At 45.5% G+C, this 24,781-nt stretch overlaps 1 protein-coding gene and 1 pseudogene across 1 annotated transcript; both read right to left on the bottom strand.

Moving 5' to 3' along the window:
- Positions 1-17,621: 17,621 nt before the first annotated feature.
- LOC123411856 lies at positions 17,622-18,118 on the bottom strand (annotated as a pseudogene).
- Positions 18,119-19,424: 1,306 nt separating this feature from the next.
- Positions 19,425-20,120, bottom strand: LOC123439792 (histone H2B.1-like). Its single transcript, XM_045116469.1, has one exon. It carries the CDS (start codon positions 20,052-20,054, stop codon positions 19,596-19,598), a length of 459 nt encoding a protein of 152 aa, XP_044972404.1. The 5' UTR covers positions 20,055-20,120; the 3' UTR covers positions 19,425-19,595.
- Positions 20,121-24,781: the final 4,661 nt, after the last annotated feature.

The following is a 24,781-nucleotide window of genomic DNA, read 5'->3' as shown; positions in this document are numbered from 1 at the left end:
CTTGTATAACACATTGCAAAGGCTGATAGGTCGGAACTGGGTTAACAGGGTAGGGTTTTTTACCTTTGGGATGAGAACCAAAATGGTCTCGTTAATGCATGCTGCAGATTCCGTTCCCTCCACGATTTTTAACACCGCTTTCGTCACCTCCTCTCCACAAATCTCCAAATGACGCTGGAAGAAATGAGCTGGGAATCCATCCAGTCTAGGCGCCTTGATGGGAAACATCTGAAAAAGGGTTGTTTTCACCTCCTCGCTACTATATGGTGCATTCAGTGCCTCGTTCATCTCCTGTGTGACTTTGCGTGGAACAGTGTCCAACACCTGCTCCATGTCATGGACCCCCTCCGCTGTGTATAGATTTTTATAGAAGGAGGTTGTCATCTCTTCCATCTCGGCCACATTATCTGTCATTTGCCCATACGGCTTTTGTAGCGCTTTGATTTGGTTCTTCCTTCTTCGGCGGCTAGCACGTAGGTGGAAAAAATGGGTGTTCTTGTCTCCGTGAACTAGCCAATCCACTCTAGCTCGCTGTCTCCACAAGATTTCCTATCTATGAAATAGCTCAACCAGTCGGTCCCCAATCTTCGTCTCTTGCCTCGATGGTCCGGTTCTACCTGGTATTTCCCGCAATATTTTGAGCTCTTGTTTCAGTTCTGCTATCTCCTTTCGAACATTGCCAAAGTGGATGCGATCCCATGTCGTAAGCTCTCCTGACAGCGAGAGGAGCTTGTCTTTAACCTGGCCCACCGAATCTCCCGGGTCGAGAGCCCATTTACCACTAACAACTTCCTTCAATGATTGCTCCCGCTCCCAACAAACCTCATACTTGAACAGCTTCGGGCCCCGTTGGCACCCTTGTGTTTCTTGCAGTCGCAGCAGAAGAGGGGCATGATCAGATGTAGCTGTTGTTAGATGTTCCACCGAGGCAGTGGGGTAGGTTATTATCAACTTTGGATTTGCGACGCCCCTGTCCAATCTAACCCTCGTGAAACTTCCTCCCGAGACCTTCTTCTCAAAGGTCCAAAATTGTCCTTTGTATCCTATGTCGGTCAGACCACATGTATCAAGTGCGTCGCGGAAAGCATCCATCTGTGATTGGCTGTGGTTGCCCACTCCGTCATGTTCGTGTGCATGGAGTACCTCGTTGAAATCTCCTATCGCCACCCATGGCAAACTGCCCGTTCCGGCAATGCCTCGTAGCATATCCCAAGTTCTATGTCTTTCGCTCACTTGGGATTCCCCATAGACGAAAGTGATCCTGGTCTCTGTGCCCATTAGTTCTTTTAAGAGTATCAATGTGGTATTCCGAATAACCAAGAATTTCCAGCTTTATTTCTTCATTCCAAAAAATACCTAGTCCCCCACTTCTACCAGAGCTGCTTACAGCAAAGGCTTTATTTTATCCTAGCGATCCTACCAAACCCTCAACACGAGAACCTTCTATTTCCGTCTCCAGTATGCATACAATAGAAGGGGAAAATTGCTTCGAGAGGTCCCGAAGCTCTCGAACTGTCGCCGGATTGCCAGCCCCACGACAGTTCCAAACTAAGCAACTCACTGCGCTAGGCGCGACCCACTGTTGGGGCCCGCCAAACGCGCATCATTGTTAGTACTTGCCACTCTATTCTTCCCCTGGTTCTTTTCTGTTGTGGATAGGTTGGTCTTGGATCTCTTTGGTTCATGTTTGGACGAAGGACTGGCCGGAACTGAGGTGTCTGGGGGCATGGGAATATCTCCCTGTGTTGACGATGTGGTTCCTGGTGCAACAAGTAATGGCATGTTTCCAAAGGAACCCCTCTTGCGGTTCATATCTGCATCCTCCATATCGGCATCGACACCATCCTCATGCATAAACCTCTCATTAGCAGTTTGTCATGGGCTCTAGCCTCGCCCAGAACGGCCATTGCCACGACCTCCTTGAGCTCTTGTTCCTCTTCCAGCTCTCCCTTCGCCAGGTCCACGACCCTGTCCCAGGAACCAAGCAGCACGCAGATCCTTGAAGACTAGGGCTTTGGGTGGATGAACCCCGTCTCCAAATTCTTTGTGCAGATGCCCTAGATGACCACAAACGGCGCACCAGTCAGGCAATCTTTCATATTTGACTCTAAAGATCTCCCTCTTCCTCTTCTTGACCAACGAAACCACGTTCCTCAAAGGTTCTTGAACATTGATCTTGACACGAACTCGGAAGAAGTTCCCTTCGAAGTCCTGGGATTTTGGCTCAGCGAAAACGAACTCCCCTATAGTGGCTGCTAGCGACTTGATCAATGGGAAGTAGCCCTCCGGGAAATCGTGAATTTGTGCCCAGATATCGATCTTGTCCAGAACAATGGTGGAGGGTCGATTAAACCCATCATATGGTGCCATGATCACAACTTTACCTTTGAAAGACCAGGGACCTTCTTCCATGACCCTCTCCCAGTCTCCCAAGCACTGAAACTGGAGGGTGTAGAGATTCTCCTCAAGTGGACGGATTTTTACTTCTTGGGCTAGATCCCAGGTGACCCTCATCGTGCGATAAAACCAATATTGGATGTAGGATTTGGGCGTGTGCACTCTAGCAATCGCCATCCAACGTGTGGATTCTTCCGGCAGATCCTTTTCATCAACCACTACATCTTGCAGGCTCTCTTCGTTCAGACCTAGCTCCTCCATCATCGCTTCCAGATCAGAAGCACCCGAGGACGAAGCTTTCGACGCCATGATATCTCTTGCCCGTGAAAAGATCGCGGACGTTATTGACCCTAACCGGATCGCCGCCGCCCCCCGACCAGGAGCACAAGGCCCCGGCTCAACGGTGGCGAGGGGATGTCGCTGGGGAGCAAGATCTCAACGGAGGTGACGAGCGCTGTCGTCGCCTACGAGAGGACGAAAAACCCTAACGAGAGGGGAGCAGTATGGGCAATGCCCATCTAGCATTGTTGGTGTGCACGTGCTATGGGAGTAAGAGTCGCAGCTGAAACTCTCATCTCAGTATTGGGCCGATTTCTTCTTTGCTGCTTGCCTTGAAAGAAGAGGGGTGCCTACTAAACTTTGCATTTATCCCCCTTGTTCCGGCAGGCCATGACCACCTCAAGGAAAATTGGCATCACGGGGAGTGTAACGTCACAATCAGAGAGGGGATTGAGATCGCACCAGGGCAGAGGTGGGAAAATATCTAGTGCACCGAAGCTTATGGTGCTACCGGTGCCTCAAACTCACATTGTGTTTTTAAAATGTTTAATTTTTTTTGAAAACAAATTAGCACACTCACACAACATCAATGTAAGTTGTCATAAAATCTCAAGTAAAAATTCGAACATAACACAAAAACGAAAATGACAAATTCAGCACTCAACAGAACATTAACATAACTCAGGTTTAGATTTGACCCGTTATCACACTAATGCCAAATTTATCATTTTTATTACTCAAAAAAATATTTCTATTTTTATACAAAATTTTATGACATTATATACTGATGATGTGTTACCGTGTTAGTTTTTTTAGATTTTTTCAAATATTTTATGGCATCCGGTGCATCGGTAGCATCACAAGTGCTGGTGCACGGGATATATTCCCGGGCAGAGGTAGGTGAGGAAGAGAGGAGCATGTGAGGGTCCTCATGGAAGAACCGATAGAGGTGAGAGATAGGTTCACATTTTACTTCATCAATAAACCTTAAGAGTGGTCACACGCACCTTAAATATACATTTTAAGACATTCTCGCTAGGCTTTATTTAAATTATCACAATATTTACAAGAATGGAACTCGCGGGCATGCCTAACTGACGTGGCAGCCGAAACCAAGTGGAAGTGCATGCCTAGCGAGATTGCAAGTCTTGAAATTCAAGCTCATATGCTCGTCGATTATATTAATAACATAAAAAGCAACACAACGTTCTACGATTTCATGTATAATAGTTGCATGATCCGCGAGTGATCGTGGCTTAATATCATCCATCACATTTTTGCAATCGGACGCCTCTTGAATCTTCTGAGTATGCACGCTTAAGTAGCCAGACGAAACACGCCCTATTGTGCCACTTGTCCCACGATTACACGGCCGTGGCGCAACACGAATTGTTGCACTGATCAACGCACTCTCGGTCCGTTGTAGGTTTGGGTTCAAATTCCTGAACCACCTGAACCGTGGGCGTGGCAATCATCCCTCCTTGAGATGATGCTTCTCCCTAGATGTTGGTGTCAGGGTAGCAATTGTGGAGCACGTCATAGTCTTCCCATGCAACGGCGTCGAAAGGTAGAGTGGACCACCGAATTCTGGGTTGCGTGATCGTCGCATCGCTTTTCTTCACCATGCGGCAATCTGGGATGGTTTTCAGCGTCGGAAGGGTAGTCACCATCTCCGGGGTGCATGGCAGCTCGGAGAACACCAACGAATAGTTGGAGTGACCATCTTGAGCTACAAGACATGGAAGAAGGGATGGACCATGTTGTCTTGTGGTAGTTGCAGGCAGTAAGCAAGAGTGTCGATGTGCTCAACGACGGTGAAGGGACCGAAGTATTGTAGGTGAGCTTGGGGCAAGGGCGGCTGGTGAAAGTGCATTGACCTCCTGAATGGTATTTTGGTATTGATTACTATGTCGGTTATCGAGTTTATCTTAGAACATTGCTTGCTCGATAGTTATCGAAGGATATGGATGGCCCATAATTTAAAAAGGGAAAAGGTGTTGGTAATATGAACACACAAAGGTTTTCTCAATTTTATTTGACTCATAGGAAAGGCGCACTATTATGAAGGGTATCTCCTTGGTTTGATGGTGTAGCTCATCTTGGTACATTCCTATACACATCCTATGTCACTATCTTGGTACATTCCTATACACATCTTATGCCATGAAGATAGTCATTCTAAATATTTCTGATATTCACCAATGAAGCCAAAGTCTTAACCATGTCAAAGATCCATTTTCTAGCTTTCTTACACCTTCCGGATGCTCGCTCACCAACTCCGGAATCACCCTCCGAAACTTTTGAAATCCGGCACGTACTCTAGAGATCATGGGTTTGGTTGGCTCTGTGTGTTACTCCAAAGGTTACTCTGAAAGTAGTATCAAAATGCGAGAACCCGGCGGTGTCACTCTAGGAGTTTCGGAGCTACATATATAAGGTGTTTTGGACACCCCCAATGGGCATATTTTCGAGTGGGTTATACTTGTTCTTCCCCAAGGGGTATCCTCCACACCTAACTCGAGCTGAGCTCTTTCTCTCTCCTACTTCATTTTTTAAAGCTCAAAAGATCCATATTCTCTTATTCCCTTCACCCAATCACTTCACTCCACTGAGGGGAAAAAAGAGGGGACCAACCAATCTACACTTCCACCAAACCGATTTGAGTTCCTTGTTGATTTCATTGAGAATTTGTTGCTCTTGGAGTATGGACTACTAGGTTGTTTGTTCCTCCAGAAGCTTCCTTTCTTGTGGTGTGCACCGAAGAAGTTTGTAAATGTGTGGTGGTTGCCTTCAAGACCAACCCTGAGGGACTTGAGGCCCATTCGTTGGGGGTAACTCGAGGAGAATATAGTGAGCCTTCAGTGTTGCTCTCGAGCCTTGACTTTGACACCACTCAAATGGAGAGAATCACTTCCCCAAGGAAGTGTGAACTTTAAGATAGAAAATGTGTCATCGACTCACTTGTGGTTAATCCGTTCCCCCATATTTACATTGCTTTGTATGCTTGTTCGATTTCCAACCATATCGTTGCCTAACACATGTTCCTGTGAGCTTTCTTGACATATAGTTTGTATTCATTTAGTTGCATACCTAGAGAACCAACTTTATCCGCAAATCCCCAAAATTGGTAATTAAGCTTAAAATTTATAGTCCCCTAGTCACCCTCCCCCCTCTAGTCAATCATATCGATCCTTTCAATTGATATCAAAGCTAGGACTCTTAATTTGTGATTTACTGCCTAAGAGATCATTGTCAATACAAGAGATGCGTATTTGGGACAACGGGACCATGGTGTTGGTATTGGGCACCACTGGAGGTTCCCGCCACCACACTACCCGTTGCTCATGTACCCACGACTTGACGGTTGTGGATTTCACTTCTTTATGTAGGAATGTAAATCCCCCTTCATAAAGAAGTCTACAACATTGTCAAGGAAGAGGTGCATACAAGAGTTCAAGATTCCACTACCGCATCATACTCACTTACACTCCAAATGAGACACGTGGTGTGGACGGCTCGAGATAAACTCTTAACCGGCCTCAAACTATTACCACTCCACTGTACAATTATGTACAGCCTCACTACTCTCCATATCATATCCAACATTCACATATTAATCATGTTGGGGCTCCACCCTCTTTGAAGGCTAACATGTTTGCTAAGTGGAAACTCGCTATGGTGTCTCATTAGAAGTTCCTCTACTCAACTATGGTGGGTGATCGTCAAGGGTTCAAGCCAAGTCTTAATCCAAAGGAAGTGTTGATGATCAACTTAATGCCACCACCCTCAACATGCTTCGTCTTGTCGTCACTGATAAGTATGCTGACTAATACTCGTATTTTGACCTGTGGCTTGTATAAATACTCCATAATTTTGCACATAAGAAACAATGTGTTGAATCTTTGTTTACTTACCATAAAATAATTCATGAAATTACTTCTAATAGAAATCACGTGTAAAATATGTATTCCCGTGTTATTTTCTATCATATCTGATGTGGACATGGATGCATCACAATTGCTTCCTTAAAGACCCCCCAAAGAAATTTAGGGTTGCCTTGAGGAAATCTTTGAAGGTGATGATTGTGTTCGAAGTTCGAGGTTGGCCTTGATTAAGCAAACTTAACATATTCTTCAAGAATGAGGGAGAAACCGTGGAAGGGGTATTCCGAAGGTTGAAGTCTCTCTTGTTAGATTTGAGAAACTTTGAGTGCCTTGGGTAGACAACAACTTTGAAAAGAATGTGGATGTCGCCTAGAGGGGGTAAATAGGCTATTTAAAACAAGTACGGTTTAGGCTTGAACAATGCAGAATAAAACTAGCAGTTCATTTGTCAAGCACTAGGCTCCACTATGTGCACCAAAATTTATGCTAAGCAAGATAAACAACTACTCCCTCAGTACCGAAATGTAGGATGTCTTTTGTTACTATCATAGTGTCAAAAAATCTCTTGCATTTTGGGACAGAGGGAGTATGTGATAGCAAGATATATAATAAGAACCACTATGGCTATCACAAAGTAAGTGCATAAGTAAAGGGTTCGTGTAAGAAATAATCGAGGCACACGCAGACAATGATGTATCTGAAAGTTCACACTCTTGCAGATGCTAACCTCTGTTAGAGCGGTGTGGAAGCACAATACTCCCCAAAATGTCACTAGGACCATTGTATTCAAGTCGTGATTCCACTAAGGGACCCTTGAGGGAGATCACCAAACTCATACAATTGGCAACCCTTGGGGATGGTCATTGAACCCATACAATTGGTAACCTTTGGGGCGGTCACCGAACACGTACAATTGGCAACCCTTGGGGGTGGTCACCGCACCCGTACAAATTGCTCGAGGAAATCTCCACAACTTAATTGGAGACCCTCGAAGCTTGCCTTGAGCTTTACACCACAATTACTGAGCTACGTGACACCACGAACCATCTAGGGTGCCCAAGCACCCAATAGGCACAAGCTCTAGGGTGCCCAAACACCCGAGAGTAATAAGCTTCTTAACCTTTCACTTCCACATATCACCGTGGAGAACTCAAACCTATGCACCAAATGCAATGGAAAGAGCACACGGAGTGCTCAAGTCCTTCTCTCCCAAATCTCACCAAAGCAACGAAAGCTATGGAGGAATATGAGAGGAAGAACAAAGAAGAGAACACAAAGAACTCCAAGATCTAAATCCAAAGGGTTCCCCTCACTTAGAGCAGAGATGGATTGGTGGAAATATGGATCTAGATCTCTTCTCTCTTTTCCATCGTGAAGATGCAATAACCATAAGATGAATAGAGAGAAAGCAAGCTTCAAGGGATCAACAATGGTGGGGAAAATTTTCTCAAGAACTGTTAGGGGCAATGGGGAATAGGACCCCCATTTATAGTGTGAAGAAAAATCCAACTGTTATGCACTCGTTGTGCCTTAAGCGGTATGATAACCCTCAAGTATAGGGGATCGCAACAGTTTTCGATGGTAGAGTATTCAACCCAACTTTATTGATTCGACTCAAGGGGAAGCGAAAGAATATTCTCAAGTATTAGGAGTTGAGTTGTCAATTCAACCAACCTGAAAGATTTAGTGTCTGCAGCAAAGTATCGGTAGCAAGGTGGTATGATAGCAGCAGTAGCAACACTAACCAGTAGCAGCAAAGTAACAGCAGTAGCAGCAGCGACGGCATTAGCAGCAAAGTAACGTAGAAAGGACCAGTAGTAAAAGACTCGTAGGCATTGGATCGGTGATGGATGATTATGCCAGATGTGATTCATCATGCAACAGCTATAACACGGAGAGATAAGTAACTAGCTCCCGTTCGTCAATCTAATGTAGGCATGTATTCCGTATGTAGTCATACGTGCTTAGGGAAAAGAACTTGCATGACATCTATTGTCCATCCCTCCCGTGGCAGCGGGGTCCTAATGGAAACTACGGGATATTAAGGTTCTCCTTTTAATAAAGAACCGGACCAACGCATTAACACGTGGTGAATACATGAACTCCTCATACTATGGTCATCTCCGGGAGTTGTTCCGGCTATTGTCACTCTAGGGTTGCCGGGTCATAACACATAGTAGGTGACTACAACTTGCAAGATAGGATCTAAAACACACATATATTGGCGACAACATAATAGTTTCAGATCTGAAATCATGGCACTCGGGCCCTAGTGACAAGCATTAAGCATGGCAAAGTAGTCGCAACATCAATCTCAGAACATAGTGGATACTAGGGATCAATCCCCGTCAAAACTAACTCGATTACATGATAGATCTCATCCAACTCATCATCGTCCAGCAAGCCTACGATGAGATTACTCACGAACGGTGAAGAGCATCATGGAATTCGCGATGGAGGAAGGTTGATGATGACGATGGCGACGATTTCCCCTCTCCGGAGCCCAGAACGGACTCCAGATCTGCCCTCCAGATGAAGAACATGAGGTGGCGGCACCTCCGTATCGTAAAACGTGATGAATCCTTCTCCCTGATTTTTTTTCCGGGCGAAACAGAATATATAGAGCTGAGATTGGAGGCGGTGGAGCTCTGTGGGCCCCACAAGCCTGCCAGGCGCGGCCAAGCTCACCTCCTACGGTGGATCTTTGCGCAGGTATTTTTCATTAATTCCAGAAAAAATTCTTCGTAAATTTTCAGGTCATTCCGAGAACTTTTATTTCTGCACAAAAACAACACCATGGCAATTCTGCTGAAAACAGCGTTAGTCCGGGTTAGTTCCATGCAAATCATGCAAATTAGAGTCCAAAACAAGGGCAAAAGAGTTCGGAAAAGTAGATACGTTGGAGACGTATCACGGTACCACCGCTTAGTCTGGTCAACATAGCCCTTCAAGTAGAGTAGTGCTAGAACGGTAGTTTCATCAGAGCAGTACTACCATGTACAATAAGTCATACTATTGCTAATTGTTCGAGGGGCGATAGAGGACTCTCAACAAGAGGAAGTAGCCACGGTACCACCCAACGGAAATACCGCCTAAGCGGTACTGCCACATGTAGTAAGCGGTACTGCCGTGAAATGTTGAGGGGAAATAGAGAGCAAAATTACAAGAGGAAGTAGTCGTGGTGCAAACCAGTGAAGTACCGCCTAAGCGGTACTATGGTGGGCACCAACGGTACTATCACTTGTCCTCTCCCACACAGCCAGATGAATCAAGTAAGACCAAAACTGCCCTAAATTTTGCAAAAAAACTACAAATTTGATGAACTCAAGATTATCTTTTTGATGAACTTGAGCTTGTCAAGAAGATGACCAGAAGCCCCAAAAACTCACAAGGATAAAACCCAAACAAGAACCAAGAAAGATGATGCCAAGGATGCAATGGTTTGATCTCTCTACGAACAATACGATCAAGCTACTCACTCGACAGCGCCCCTTGATAGTACGACAATCAATCATATAACCCGGTCTCCCAACTAACATAGCGAGACTCATAAAATAGAAAACCTATCAAGGTCAAACAGTTGCCTTGCTCATAGTCCACTTGAACTAGATAATGACGACCTTGGATTCTTCAAGTTGGACCACCTTTCTTGATTGCACTGGCTCGATGAAGACTAGTAAATTGCACCCCATACTCTGCTATGGGGAGCCTCTCTTAGGCACATATTCACATATCCATTATCATGAGAATGGACGGCAAGCTTCGTGATGCTTCACTTCAACTTGCACACCGCTTGACATCATCAGTTGGGTTATATGAGATCTTACTTTTGATGCAATCCCATGGAAAGATACCTAACCCCACATAGAAACCTCAAATAGATCATGGGTTAGTACATAAAGCATAATGGACAATGCTTACTATACCATGGAATGACTTGACCCCACTCAGTACATCTTCTACGCTCTGTGTTGATCAACCTGAATCACTCTTTCACTCATTATTGATCAACCTTGTATCAAAACTTCTCTCTCTTCATAAATATGATGTCTTGAAGGTAAACATGAATGTTCAAACAATCTTCTTCTTCGAGACATGCTTGAAATAGGCTCAACTCTCACACGACCAAACTTTGGATAGCTCCTTGAATAGCATCTTTTTCACACATAAACTCCTTATTATAACCTTGAAACTAACATATGGTCTTCAAGCAATTCGTATGGTAAACCTTAAAGTATAACTCAAAACAACCATTAGTCCATATGAAATGTCATCAATTACCAAAATCAAACATGGGTGCACCATGCTCTTTTAAACTTCATCAAGGATAAGTTCATTGGAGTTGTGATCTTGATAGATCACAGATCACACCATGGTCAAGACGATCCATTCATCTAATTACTATGATCACATGACCCCTAATCAAGTTGTGTCTACCTTTGTTACTCGCTACATGACCCGTTGCGCCATTGGTGCAAAGAGCAACTGTAATCGGGGAGTTAAGCAAGCTATGGGTGATAGCAAACATTCGTTTCATGAATTATCATCACAGGTCGTAATCATGCATAAGAATAAATGACTTGTTGTGCCAAGACCAACTACAACCAGGAAGTCAGAACGTTTGGTAAATATTGGACATTACTCCTATAAAGGGTGTTGGAGTACCCGTCGCTTGGGGGTCTTGAGAGAGATTGCATATCGAGGTATTTGTTTCCAGGTGGCGTCCCATGGGGGCTCTTCACCCCATACAATATTCACAAACAATGTGCACCTGGGTGACCCGCCTGAGTGGTCCGCGATGGGTGGACCATCATGGGACTATTTCTGGCACATCCATGAGAACCCCTCTAGCATTGCCTCGTGCATAAGGAGGAGGTCGGACTAGATATGCATCTTTGCCCCGCGTTGGGTTGGTTCGGTCAAGACACGAGGGTGCTTGCTGCCCACAACACTGGCTCGCGTGATGGACCCCCTCTATCGGGGTGGTTCGCATGAGCGAGTCGGATGCGTGTGTGGTGTCCTCACCAAGTTGGTTCAGTCGCGCCAAGCATTGTGTGTGATGCATCTGCGTCGTGGCTTGCGCATGGGGCCCCCTCTACTAGGGTTGTTTGCTCGGGCTAGCCGGGTGCCAGCATGGCGTCCTCAGTACCGGCTCTCGCATAGGGGCCGGCTATCAGTAGCATTCGCCTTGTGGTTGGTTATTTTGGGCTCCTTTGTTAGGGGCACTGCTGAAAGGATCGATATGGTTGAATAGAGGGGGTGAATAGGCAACTATCAAATTTTAATTGTTTCTTTTAACAAATTAAGTTTAGCAACAAATAGGTTGCCTAGATATGCAACTAAGTGAGCAACCTATATGATTCTAACAACAACAATAGTAAGCAAGAAGTAAATACAAGTAAAGGTAAGAAATAACCACAAGTGGAACCGATGAAGATGAGGATGTGTTTCTGAAGTTCCTTCCCTTTGAGGGGAAGTACGTCTCCGTTGGAGCGGTGTGGAGGCACAATGATCCCCAAGATGCCACTAAGACCACCGTATTCTCCTCACGCCCTCACACGATGTGAGGTGCCATGATTCCACTAAGTGGTGCCCTTAAAGGCATCGATAAGACTTTTACAAACAAGGTTGGGGCTCTATCCACAACTTAATTGGAGGCTCTCAACGAAACTATGAAGCTTCACCACAATGGAATATGGCTTCGAGGTGACCTCTTCCGTCTGGGGTGCTCAAACACCCAAGAGTAACAAAATCCACACAAGAAAGTATGGGGGAATCAATTTTCCTTTGGTGGAAGTGTAGATCTAGATCTCCTCCTTCAATCCCTAGCAAGACAACAAGTTTGGGTGGCTAGAGAGAGAGATTGGGCAAGAAAGCTTGGAGTGCATCAATGGTGGAAAGAGAGAGGTAAGAGATAAGATGTTGCGGAACATGGTAGTGGTATAACCGGTGTTGCGGGCGGTACAACCGGCATGACCGGTACAACCGCCCAACCACCGCCCAACCATCTGACCACAACAGAAACGTTGTCGGCTATTCCACTCAACTCGATCGCTGGACATGGCAAAATCACAAGCGGTATAACCGCCTGGAGCACTGGTAATACCGGGCTATATAATACAGCGGTACAACCGGAGCTCAACAGAACCGTGTCCGGTTGAAGCCCGGTGCTGGGCCGGTTCAACCGTCTAGAGCTGCCACCCCTGGGTCACCCAGCTGTGGGTGGTACAGCCGCCCGGGGCAGCGGTACAACCGGCAAGCATGGAAGGAAAGAGGGGCATCTCTCCCTTTGATGTGATGGAACGAGTTCGGTGCATAAGAATGTGGAGAGAATTGATTCACCCAAGAACTTCCAATGTGGATTCCCTCTTAACAGTACGGGATCCCTACGACCAAACAGAATAAACACGTCGAGAACACCATCTTCGATCTTTTCCGTTTGGAGGGAATACCTAATTGTCTTGTGTCTCACACATGACACCTGGACAACTTGACACCCGATTAGATAACATAGTGAGGTGTCATCATCACCAAAACACTTAAGGTAAGAGAATGCCCTTACAATATCTCTTTTTTTGTGGATGATGACAACAGCACGATTTGCATTGATGGTCTCTAAAATAAAAGCGGAGCTCCCCCTCGTTGTGTGCCCCAGATGAGACAAGTACAGGAATTGGAGCTCCCCTTTGATTTTAGAGACCAACCAATGGGTACACAGAGGGAATAACATTAAGGAGCGATTGTACGAGATAATAAATAAAGCTTAGTGAAAAAGGGTAAGAATAAACTCAGTCTCTACTGAAACTCAAATAGTATTCACATAAGATAGGTTCATGGCCGACTAAAAAGCAATAAGAGTTCAACTGGGAAGCAAAACGAAATACACAATGACAACTAAACCCCCCCCCATGCAAATCCCGTCATAATATAGCTCTCTACCCCTTTGGCATCACGACACCAAAAAGGAAAAGAGCGATGCTAATGCCCCGATGCTCAGTAAAGCTCATCTTATCCGTCAGTCTCCTCGGAATCACCACTAGCAGACCCATCATCATCATCATCATCAGCAGCAGCAAAGGAGGAGGCAGCACGCTGACCCTAAATCTCATCATCAGTCCAAGTGATATGTGCATAGATCTACTCCTCCTCGGGAGTGATAGTCTTCTTAGAACCACTAGCGGCCTCAAGTTGGAGAGCCCGCATAATCTAAATCTGTCTGCGTCATGCAAGTTTCTCATTGACGTGGGCTTCATAGAGCTTCTTCTGAACATGATTCTGGAGGCAGAAGGTCTTCTTTAATTTGTGGGAGAGCTTGGAGACCCAAGATGGCGCGGCTCCTGCAGGAAGCTCAAAATCATCGTCACTGGAAGTAGCAAAGACATCCTCAGGGTCGACAGTGGTGAAGCGAGGTGCAAGATGCTTCTTCTTCTGGAGTTTCTTGACCTCATGCTCAATGAGGTTGTCTGGAGAAGTGAGAGGCTCGCCAAGCCTACGAGCCACCCACACATAGTTGAGGAAACACATGATGAAAGGAGCATAGGTGGGGACCTTTCTGAAGAAGACCGTGGAGTACATCTCCTCCCACAACTAGTTGAAAGCATCAAACGTAGCCTAGAGCCAGCTTCAGTCTGCATGGCAACAAGCAGTTCAACAAAGTATCCATGAATCTCATCTTGATTTCCAACCTTGGGCAGAAGGACATTCCGGAAAACACGATGCAAAATATCATAGACCTGCTGCAGGTCCTTAGAGGTTCCAGGAATCCCACGCCCGGGAATGTACAAGGGGGCTAGCTTCACCTTATCCATAGGAGAAGCCCGATCATGAGGACGGATGCCGCCATTCCCAGTGAGGCCATTATCATCATAATAGTTTACGGGCTTCATGAGTGGCAAAGTGAACAGTGGCATAGAACTGGTGAATGAGGTGCACATCAAAGGGAAAGTTGATAGTCATGAGCTTGATCAAGTCAAAGTCTTCACATAGTGCTAACGCCTCTCCAAAGTAATCCATGTTGTTGTTCTAGTGCTCAATGTCAATTGTCCATTGCTTGGCAAACTTGTTCTTGAGATGGTCATGGAGCTCATGCACATTCCGCATTTCTTACCCATTCCGGAACTGAGGGGTGGTCCACCTGGGAGCAACGGTGACCTCATAAGGATTTTGAAAACGAACCCGCTCCCAGTCAACTTGCTTCCAGGAGTGCACAGACGTAGCAGTTTTTTGCTTGGCGGCCAAGGACTTCTCACGGTGAGTTGGCTTGGTAGGAATCAGAACTTCCTCTTGCTCAGGATCATCAACGATCCTACACCTGCGAGCCCGTTTCTTGGGCTTCTTCCGAGGAGCAGAACGAGAGCAAGAGCCACCTGCAGACACACACAAGAGGAGCACACAAAACAAACCCGAAAAAGATGAGAAGATTGTACGCAAAAGTAGGAATAAATTTGGTGTGAAGAGGAGAAACAAGAATCAGTTGGGCAGGAATCAGAGAGTCCAGTTGAACCGGTCACCCAAGCGGTTGTACCATAAATTCAAGCGGTTGTATTGCTGTTGGGGACGGGTGCATCCGGATCTGAGAAATACACCACCAATTATAGTTTCTACTCATCATAACTAATTGGAAGTGCATATAAGATCTCATCCCTCCAATAGTTTTGACCAAAAAACGCGGGAACCGAGCAATGCCCTAACAAAGGAGGATTCGAAGGAAAGAATCCAAGAACGAGAGAAAAATAGGGCATTACCAACATCCATGGGAGTAGATCAGGGGAGGAAAGGGCCTCCACAGAGCAAATCCATTCCGACATGAACTTACCGTAATTTCCTTGAGGTACTTGTATCATGGGACCCATGTGCATCATGGCGTTGAAATGGTCACTAATCACGCTAATCTTCTCCTCCTAGAAGTGGCCACTAACCCACCCATTGCCATTCTATAACCTCTGAATATGGTTTTTCTCCTCCTAGCATTGACAGGGAGATAAGAATGAGTTATATTCCCTAAATGGTTCATGCTTAAATTGCCAACACAAACCGAAGAAAAGATATATTTATAAAATTGTCAAATAAACATGCTGACCAAGGTTGCTATCAGATAAAAACAGAGATATAAAATTGTGTTCAGTTAACAAAATAAATTCAGGGCTATTACAAAACGCAGGTGCCGAGATTCAGAACAACGCAGATATCAAAATCCCAACACTATACATAATACTAGCGTGGTAGTTCACAGAAGTTATCAACCCTTCAATTTATGTTCAGATAGTTTACATGATACAACCAGGTCAGAAGCTACAAGTAGCAAAACAAGAGAGCTCTTTTATGGTACCCTTAAGTAAATATGGACCATCTATTTTAGCAAATCAAACGGCTCAGGTTAGAGGGTGTTTGGATACTCTCTAGTCATGTGACTAGTAGTAGTCAGACTAAAAGTTTTTAGTCAGGCCCTGTTTGGAAGGTGACTACTAGTAGTCAGCATTAAATGTCTCAGTATTAAATTTTTCTCTCTCCCTTCCATTTATCTCTCTTCTCTCCCTTGTGCAACAGCAACTCCCGCGCAAGGAAGGAAAGCAGCTTCCTTTTCTCCCTCACGCCATGCAACAGCAGCTCTCAATACCCTTTTTTTCTCTCCTCACGCAAGCAACACAAGCACCAGACTATCCCTCACGAAAAGCACAAGAAAAAATGTACATACATAAGAAATCAAAATTGTCCACACAAGGAAATCAAAACTGTCCACACATAAGAAAACTAAAATTGTCCCATAACGTTACATGTTGGAAACGAAATAAATAACATCAGAAATTTCTCAACGCCTGTTGAACAAACCATCAGCAATCATATCTCTCACTCGATTCATATCCACTGAATCTAGCTCCATTTCTTCACCCCTAGTGTTACGACGCCTCCTCCTCCTTGTTTCCTCAATGAGAGGTTGATAACTCTCATCATTGTCACACCTATCGAATTCCTTGTCCGCCAAATGACTTTCACGAATAAAATTGTGCAAGGCCATGCATGCCACAATAATTTTTGTTTGCTTGCGTAGAGGATAACTTGGTACTTTGAAAAGAATCCTCCACTTATTTTTCAAGACTCCAAAACAACGCTCAATGACATTGCGTAGTCTAGAATGAGTATAATTGAAGTGCTCCTTTTTACCTCTCGGCATGGTGCCTTGATGGAACTCTTGAAAATGATACTTTTGGCCCCTATACGGTGCAAGATAACCCTGTTTGTTGGGGTAGCCCGAGTCAACAAGATAAAATTTCCCTGTTCATGGCAATGCATTTTAGCAAATGTCAATGTAAGGCATAGAACTATTGTACTGAGTATCAAGTTTTGTACCTGAAGGTGGATGTGGAAACTTGTGATCAAACCGGCTAAGAGCATCCTTGAATGGCCTCATATCATGGACCGATCCAGGCCACCCCGCAAGCACAAAAGTGAATCTCATGTCGAAATCACACACAGCCATAACATTCTGACTACAGTAACCATGTCTGCTTAAATACTGTGGAACCTTGTTTGGTGGCACCACAACCGGCACATGAGTCCCATCTATTGCTCCAATGCAATCATTGAACCATGGATACCACTGAGCACCTCTTAACCTTTCATGGACAACTCTAAATTCAGGATCTCGTGGCTTAATGATGTCAATGGAAAGCTTAACCATACATTCCAAAACTTTGTTAAACTTTCTACTGACTGTCTCCATGGACCTGATAAACCGATTCTCAGCATGTCTAACAGATTGGGGAGATCCAACTATATATAAAAAGAGAGCTAAACTCTCAACTGATGACATTTTCTTGGTTGACTTCAATCCATAAGACTCCACTAGCAGATTATGTAGTTTATCAAACACCGGTGGGTACATCCTAAACATTTCTACTTTCCACTTAACAAGCTGTAGTTTTTACTTTCTACTTTCCACTTAACATACATTCATTCAAGCAAACACAACAATTGGACAAATATTCTACCTGGGTATGCTGGTTCAGCATGCTGTCGTCTTCCTCTGCCTGAACATCTTCTTCAGCTGGTTCATCTTCTTCCTCAACATCTTCTACCATGATCGGTGCTGCTTGCCGCTGCCTGCCGCTGACTGAGCGACTTGAACCAGCACCACCTCGTCCCGACGTCGCGACGACCTGCTTGCCACGACGATCCTGGGCCCTCACTGGGGGGAGACCTTGGCGAGGTGGACGACCCTGCCGCTGCGTCACACCGTCCGATCTGGTCCGCTGGAGGGGCACACCATGGCCGGCCGCACTCCCCTGATGAAAAAGTTGAGTGTACATGCCCATGTTGGGGTAGGAGGCGGCGACGGCGGAGTCGGCGTTGAGGTCGATGTTCTCCAGCCCGATGGGAGCGCGGAGCCCCCCGGCCACCGAGCCGCGGCCGAGCCCCCCTGCCACCAAGCCGCGGCCGGCGGATCCCCGGAGACGAGGGGGCGTCATCCCCCACCCGTCCTCGTCGATGTGGTGCGCCGCAGCACCGGAAGACGCCGTCTGCGAGAAGAAATCGAAGGGGAGTTCGCCGTCGCCGTCCATGGTACGGACACGGGAGCGCGGCGCGGCGGAGTGCTGCGGGCGCGGCGCGGCGGAGTGCTGCGGGCGCGGCGGGAGTGCGGCGGCGGCTGTGGATGCGGAGCGGCGTGGCGGGGTGCTGCGGGCGCGGCGGGAGTGCGGCGGCGGCTGTGGATGCGGAGTACGGACGCGGAGCGGCGCGGCGGAGTGCTGCCGCGGCGGCGGAGTGCGGCGACGGCGGTGGAAAGGGGAGCGGCGGCGGTGGAAAGCGGAGCGGCAGCCTCCTGCCTGCGTGCGAATGGGATGGGGCGGCAGATGCGGCGCCGATGGGCCCGGCAATTAAAAGTGACTTTAGTCACTTTTAGTTGGGGATGGGGTGACTAGGGACTAAACTAGTTTTAGTCACCCATTAGTCAGGGGTGTTTGGAGGTTTACTGACTAAAAGTGACTACTACTAGTCTCTAGTCTCTAGTCACTAGTGATCCAAACACCCACTTAGTCTGTGCTGCTCCTCAAGGTGAGCAGCACTGAGTTGTACTGCGCCTCATGCGTGAGCAGTATTCACGACATCAAGGATGAAATCGGTTAATGACCAATTAGATAATTTTCATGGCCACCGTGTTGTTTGGTATCGCTTCGACCAGGGCGGCGGCCATGCTAGCTGCTGGACAATCCCATAATTGGTTAATTGCATCCTTTGGATTTCTAATCCCTCGTCGCCGGCTGCTTGCGAGCCGTCGGCAGATCAATTCGGTGGCTACTAGGCACCTAGGAGGGCAGCAGCATGACGACAAGAGATCAATGGGATCGGCGACGAAGCATGGTAACTATGGCGAAACGGCCGCACGATGCACAACGCCCAACTCGGAAACAAAAAACGATTGATGGGCTAGGAGAAAGACAGAAATACCCTCAGGATCGTAATCCACATCAACGGTCAGATTAGATCTATACTGCTCGCCGTTATTTAGCAGTATAAGGTACCGTAAAAAGGCTCAAACAAGAACAAGAAACGGCAAGCAATCCATTGGACTGCTCTTATTCTTCCTTGCAACATTACCTGACCTTCGGTGATACTCGGCCTTCAGGTTCCTTTTTGTAGCATTCACAAATATACTTGGTTCTGCACCTAATGCAGAAACAGAATCTAATGTCAGCAGATCATTAATCTGATCACCCTTCAGGTTCCTTTTTGTAGCATTCACAAATATACTTGGTTCTGCACCTAATGCAGAAACAGAATCTAATGTCAGCAGATCATTAATCTGGAAATTTGCACTACTACAACCACCCAGTAACAACCACATCACAGAAGAAATTAGTACCGCGGTAGCAGAAATGAATCGATTTACTTCCGAAATCTTAGTTTGCCGAGAGCAGCACAAATTCACTTCTTACAACCAACGAGCCAACAAACTAACGAAGCATTGGCGATCATTCATCGATTTCCAGCCAGCACTAACACCAGTTCTAGTTGCAGATACAGGTAATTGCAGTCTAATTAAGATGAGGTGAACTTGGTGACGGCCTTGGTGCCCTCGGAGACGGCGTGCTTGGCGAGCTCGCCGGGGAGGACGAGGCGGACGGAGGTCTGGATCTCCCGGGAGGTGATGGTGGGCTTCTTGTTGTAGCGGGCGAGCTTGGCGGCCTCGCCGGCGAGCTTCTCGAAGATGTCGTTGATGAATGAGTTCATGATGGACATGGCCTTGGAGGAGATGCCGATGTCGGGGTGCACCTGCTTGAGCACCTTGAAGATGTAGATCTTGTAGGTCTCCACGCTCTTCTTGCCCTTCTTCCGGCCCCTCTTCTCGCCGCCCTCCTTGGAGGCGGTCTTGCCCGCCGGCAGCCGCTTCTCGGCCTTGGGCTTCTTCGCCGCAGGGGCCTTCTCGGCCTTCTCCGTCGTCGGCTCCTCCTCCGCGGGCTTCTTCGCCGCCGGCTTCTTCTCAGCCTTGGGGGCCATCGCTGCTTCGGAAGAGTGGAGGAGGGCGGGGATCTTGCAGGTGGGTTGCGTGCACTGGGCGGTGGGGGATTTGGAGCGAGATGAGAGGAAAGGAGGAGCGGGGCTGATGGGTTTATACAGAGGAGGAGGTGGGCGCTGATTGGTCGAGGGGTGGTTGCCCCGGATCGATGGCGTGGAACCGTGCGATGCGTTCGGACTTCGGCGACGAGTGAGATGGCCGCGTTTCGGCGCGGATCGCTGTTCCTGGCGAAAATGTCTGAGCGGGAACGGGAGATTCTTCGTTTTCAGGTGAGTGAGTTTTGGTATTTCGTCTCGCGGTTGTATAGTTTCGAAAATCCATTTCGCGGTTGTTTAATGTTTACTCATGCGTTTGGAACGGAGGAGTTTTCAGAGGAAAACCGTGGAAGCCACTATCTGGAGCGCATAGGAAAACTGTTCGTGCGTGTGGTTTTTGGATAATTCTGTAGAAAATAAAAGGAAAAGTTTCGCCACGGCTCGGCCGGTCGAGCGTGACCCGCGCATGAACTGATTAGGCATACAACTTTTATCTCGTTTAAATTTGCTGCAACTAGTGTTTAAATTTGCTACAAGCGTTTTTCATTTGTTACATATGTCTATTAAAAAAGTTGCATCCACGTTTGGTTGCAACTCGAATTCGTCGGATTTTTTGCTATGTGTTTTTGATTTTTGCTACAACCGTGTTAATTTTTGCTACAACCTGTATATATTTTTGCTGCAACCGTTCACTAAAATAATTGCATACAAGTTTCTCAGAGTTGCAATTCGAGTTCACTGGATTGTTCTGTTACAAGCATTTTCTTGTTTTGCTATCACGCATCATCGACTTCGGTTTTTTTTTACAATCACGTTGATTTTTTTTGCTACAACTATATTTTTTTTGCAACCGTGGACGAAAATTATTGTATCGTGGATGAAATTTGTTGCATCGAGAGAAATTTGCTGCATGGAGATCTAACGATGCGGCCCGCGTGCAGCTGGCGTATCGGGCGGCCGACACGCCGGCGCACAGCACTGCCCAAAATAAAACATTCAATTGGTCATTTTCTTTGAGGAATAACTACGTGTGTTTATTGCAAAAAGCATATATCCTACGTACATACAAAATTCAATGGAAGGAGCCAGGGACACATGCGTCCCCTATGATTACACAAAATTCACTTAAAGAAATAAAGTAAAAACTCAATCCTAGTAAATCCTTGCATCGATCGTCATCTTCTCTTGTCGTTGACCACCATCATCGCCGGAGATGGCAATAAACAAGCAACATTATAGAGCCTATGGCTGAAATGTAGGGATGACACCCCTCTTTTCTCTATCCTCTCTAGTCGCTGGGCATTGAGTCTTATTTTTTTCTTAAAGTTAGCAGGAGAGCTGCTAAGATTCTATTTCACAAGGAGTTGTCCGAAGAAGGAATACAGCAGTCGAATCGACCAAAGCAAATGAAACACAAAGGAGCCTGCGAGAGCAACCAAGGAAAAAAAACGTCAGGTGGTGCCATGTTTTACATGGGACCCCTAAGAAAAAACAGAGCAACTACTCAGCCTCGGTCGAATTGGACCTAGCAACCAACTAGCCTCCAGATGGAGGCCTCGTCTCTGAACAACACGAGCACGCTCGCGACTGATAGCTCTTTCTTATTAAAAATCTTGTGGTTGCGCTCACGCCAAATCTCCGAGCATACTAGCATGGCATTGAGCCTTACTCTACTTCACACCTTGCAGGATAGACAAGAACCCCTTCTTGGACTGATTTATTTTGAACTTCTTCAAAACCTTGTCAATGTATGTGTTTTATGAAAGTCTTATTAAGCGTCTTGATCTATATAGATCTTGATGCCTAATATGTAAGCAGTTTCTCTGAGGCCTTTCATCGGAAAACTCTTATTCAAATATATCTTCACGCTTTTTAAAAGTTCTATATTGTTTCCAGTCAGCAATATGTCATCCACATATAATATTAAAAGCATTATAGAGCTCACACTCACTTCTTGTAAATACAAGCTTTTCCATAAACTTGTATAAACCCAAACGCTTTGATCACCTCATCAAAGCGAAGATTCCAACTCTCAGATGCTTGCACCAGTCCATAAATGGATCGCTGGAGCTTGCATACTTTGTCATCATTCTCTGGATCGACAAAACCTTTCGATTGCATCATATATAACACTTCCTTAAGGAAATCGTTAAGGAATGTTATTTTGACATCCATCTGCCACATTTCATAATCGAAAAATGCAGCTATTGCTAACATGATTTTGACGGACTTAAGCATCACTATAGGTGAGAAAGTCTCGTCGTAGTCAACTCCTTGAACTTGTGAAAACTCCTTTGTCACAAGTCGAGCTTTATAGACGGTGACATTATCGTCTGTGTCAGTCTTCTTCTTAAGATCCATTTGTTCTGAATAGCCTTTCGACCTTTAGGTAATACTTCCAAAGTCCACACTTTGTTTTCATACATGGACCCATCTCGGATTTCATGGCCTCTAACCATTTGTCGGAATCCGGGCCCACCACGCTTCTCCATAGCTCGCAGGTTCATCGTTGTCCAACAACATGACCTCTAAGACAGGATTAGCGTACCACTCAGGAGAAGTACATGTCCTTGTCGATATACGAGGTTCAATAGTAACTTGATCCAAAGCTTCTTGATCACTCACAAGTTAGATATCCTCTACTTTGTTGTTGTATGTTTTACGTGGATGCTATGGGTAACTATGAAGAACCATTCTTACCTACGCAAAGCCACACCTGTGATATTGAAGTTACTATTTAACCTTCTACAAGGACCGCTTCTGTCGAATCCGATTCAACTAAAGTTGTTTTGTGCAAGTGATATGCTTATTGTCTCATCTATCTTCTTGCACTTGTTGTGTATTTTATTAATTTTGGGGGAGCAACGATCCTATTTTGTGCACTTGTATCAAATAAAAAAACTTATTAGTGCACAAATCATGGGGAGCTCCTCTAGTTTTGATAAAACACACCTTTGCCCTTATCATAATATTTTTTATTCATGTGGTTCGAAGGATCATATGATTGCTTGTTCCTATTGGTATCTTTTGATTGCTTGCTTCTCTATTTTATATGTCTTTGTGACATACGATCCTTCTTGCAATCTTTGGGTCCTCGATATAGTTTGTTTTCCTCCAAGGTTTATCATTGTACTTATGTATTTCCTTGCACTATTATTGAGAAGTGCACACTTTTTGGAGGACCATCTACTATATTGGCTTTCTAAACCTTTTGTCCATTTTGGCAATCGATGTCAATTGGGGAGAAGTTTAGAGAGTTTAGTTTGGTGATGCTTAGAGGGTAATGCTTTTATTTCTTAAGCATTTACATGTTGTACGCATGCATTATTGCTTTGTATGCGTGCGCTTGGTCATGCTTATTTCCTTATATAAACTCTCTTGTAGTGATTGTCATCAATTACCAAAATGGGGGAGATTGTTAGATCATATTTCTCCATATGTGGTTTTGGTAATTGATGACAATCCCTATGGACTAATGGTTGCCCTATGTTACATTCGAAGGATTTGTCCATAGGCACTTCTTGAGGTCCATCTGTTGGTTTCAAGAAGTTTATATGATGACCAAGGTGGTATTCAAAGTATTATCGAAAGATTGATCATAAAGACACAAGGTCGATCAAGACTAAGCAGAGAGTAAATCAAGATGATCAACACACAAAGTGTACAAGATGTACCGAGAGGGATCAAGTGATCCCATGGTATGGTAAGCATTGTCCATAACGCTTTTGTGTACTAACCCATGGTCTTCATGAGAGTTCTGTGTGGGGTTAGGTGTGTTTACATGGGTCTATGTCAAGAGGAAGATCTTATTCAACCTATGAAGATGACATCAAGTGGTGATCGTCATCAAGATTGCGATGTGCAAGTTCAAGCGGAGCATCACGAGGATATCATGCTTGAAGCTTGTCGTCCATTGTGGTGGCAATGGACTTGTGAAGGCGTGCTGAAGAGTGGCTCACCCATAGTGAGTATGGGGGAGCAATCAACTAGTCTTCATCAAACCAAGGCAGTCAAGAAAGGTGGTCCATCTTGAGAAGCCATGATCATCATCAACTAGCTCAAGAGTACTAGGTGCAAGGTATAGATTTCCCCTTGATAGGTTGTTCTATTTTAGGATAGATTGTCGTACTGTCAAGGGGGGATCTCAAGTGAGTAGCTTGATCATATCATTCGTTGAGAGCTCAAACCATTTGCATCCTTGCATCATATTTCTTGGTTCTTGTTTGGATCTCTTCGTGAGTTTTAGAGCTTATGGTCATCTTCATGACAAGCTCGAGTTCATCGAAAACGGAGTCCATATGCATCTTCTATGATGTTTTCGGTGTTGGAAGTTTTTGTTGGTTCTTCGTTCGTAGAAGTCTCACACCTCTATATCATTGGCATTTTCATAACTGCATGTTCTTAAGATTTGGATAGCTATTGTCGTCCTGAATTCAACAAATTTGAGTTTGCTCGATTCGGAGTTCGTATGTGAAAGTTATGGCACTTTCAGTGGCCAGCGGTAGTATCGCTCTCTAGGCGGTAATAGTTTTTTACTACCGCTCCATCGGACTTTTTGCGCATCCTTTTGCCTCAGCAGTGGTAGATACGGTAGTAGTTTTTTACTACCGTGGTTGGTGAACCTACCATGCGATAGTACCGCTCCTAGCAGCGATAGTACTGCTCTGCTCGGG

The sequence above is a fragment of the Hordeum vulgare genome, chromosome 1H, assembly GCF_904849725.1.
Source record: "Hordeum vulgare subsp. vulgare chromosome 1H, MorexV3_pseudomolecules_assembly, whole genome shotgun sequence".
In the NCBI taxonomy this organism is placed as follows: Eukaryota; Viridiplantae; Streptophyta; class Magnoliopsida; order Poales; family Poaceae; genus Hordeum; species Hordeum vulgare.
Note: the sequence above shows the minus strand (reverse complement) of the source record. Positions and strands in the feature narration are given on the sequence as shown.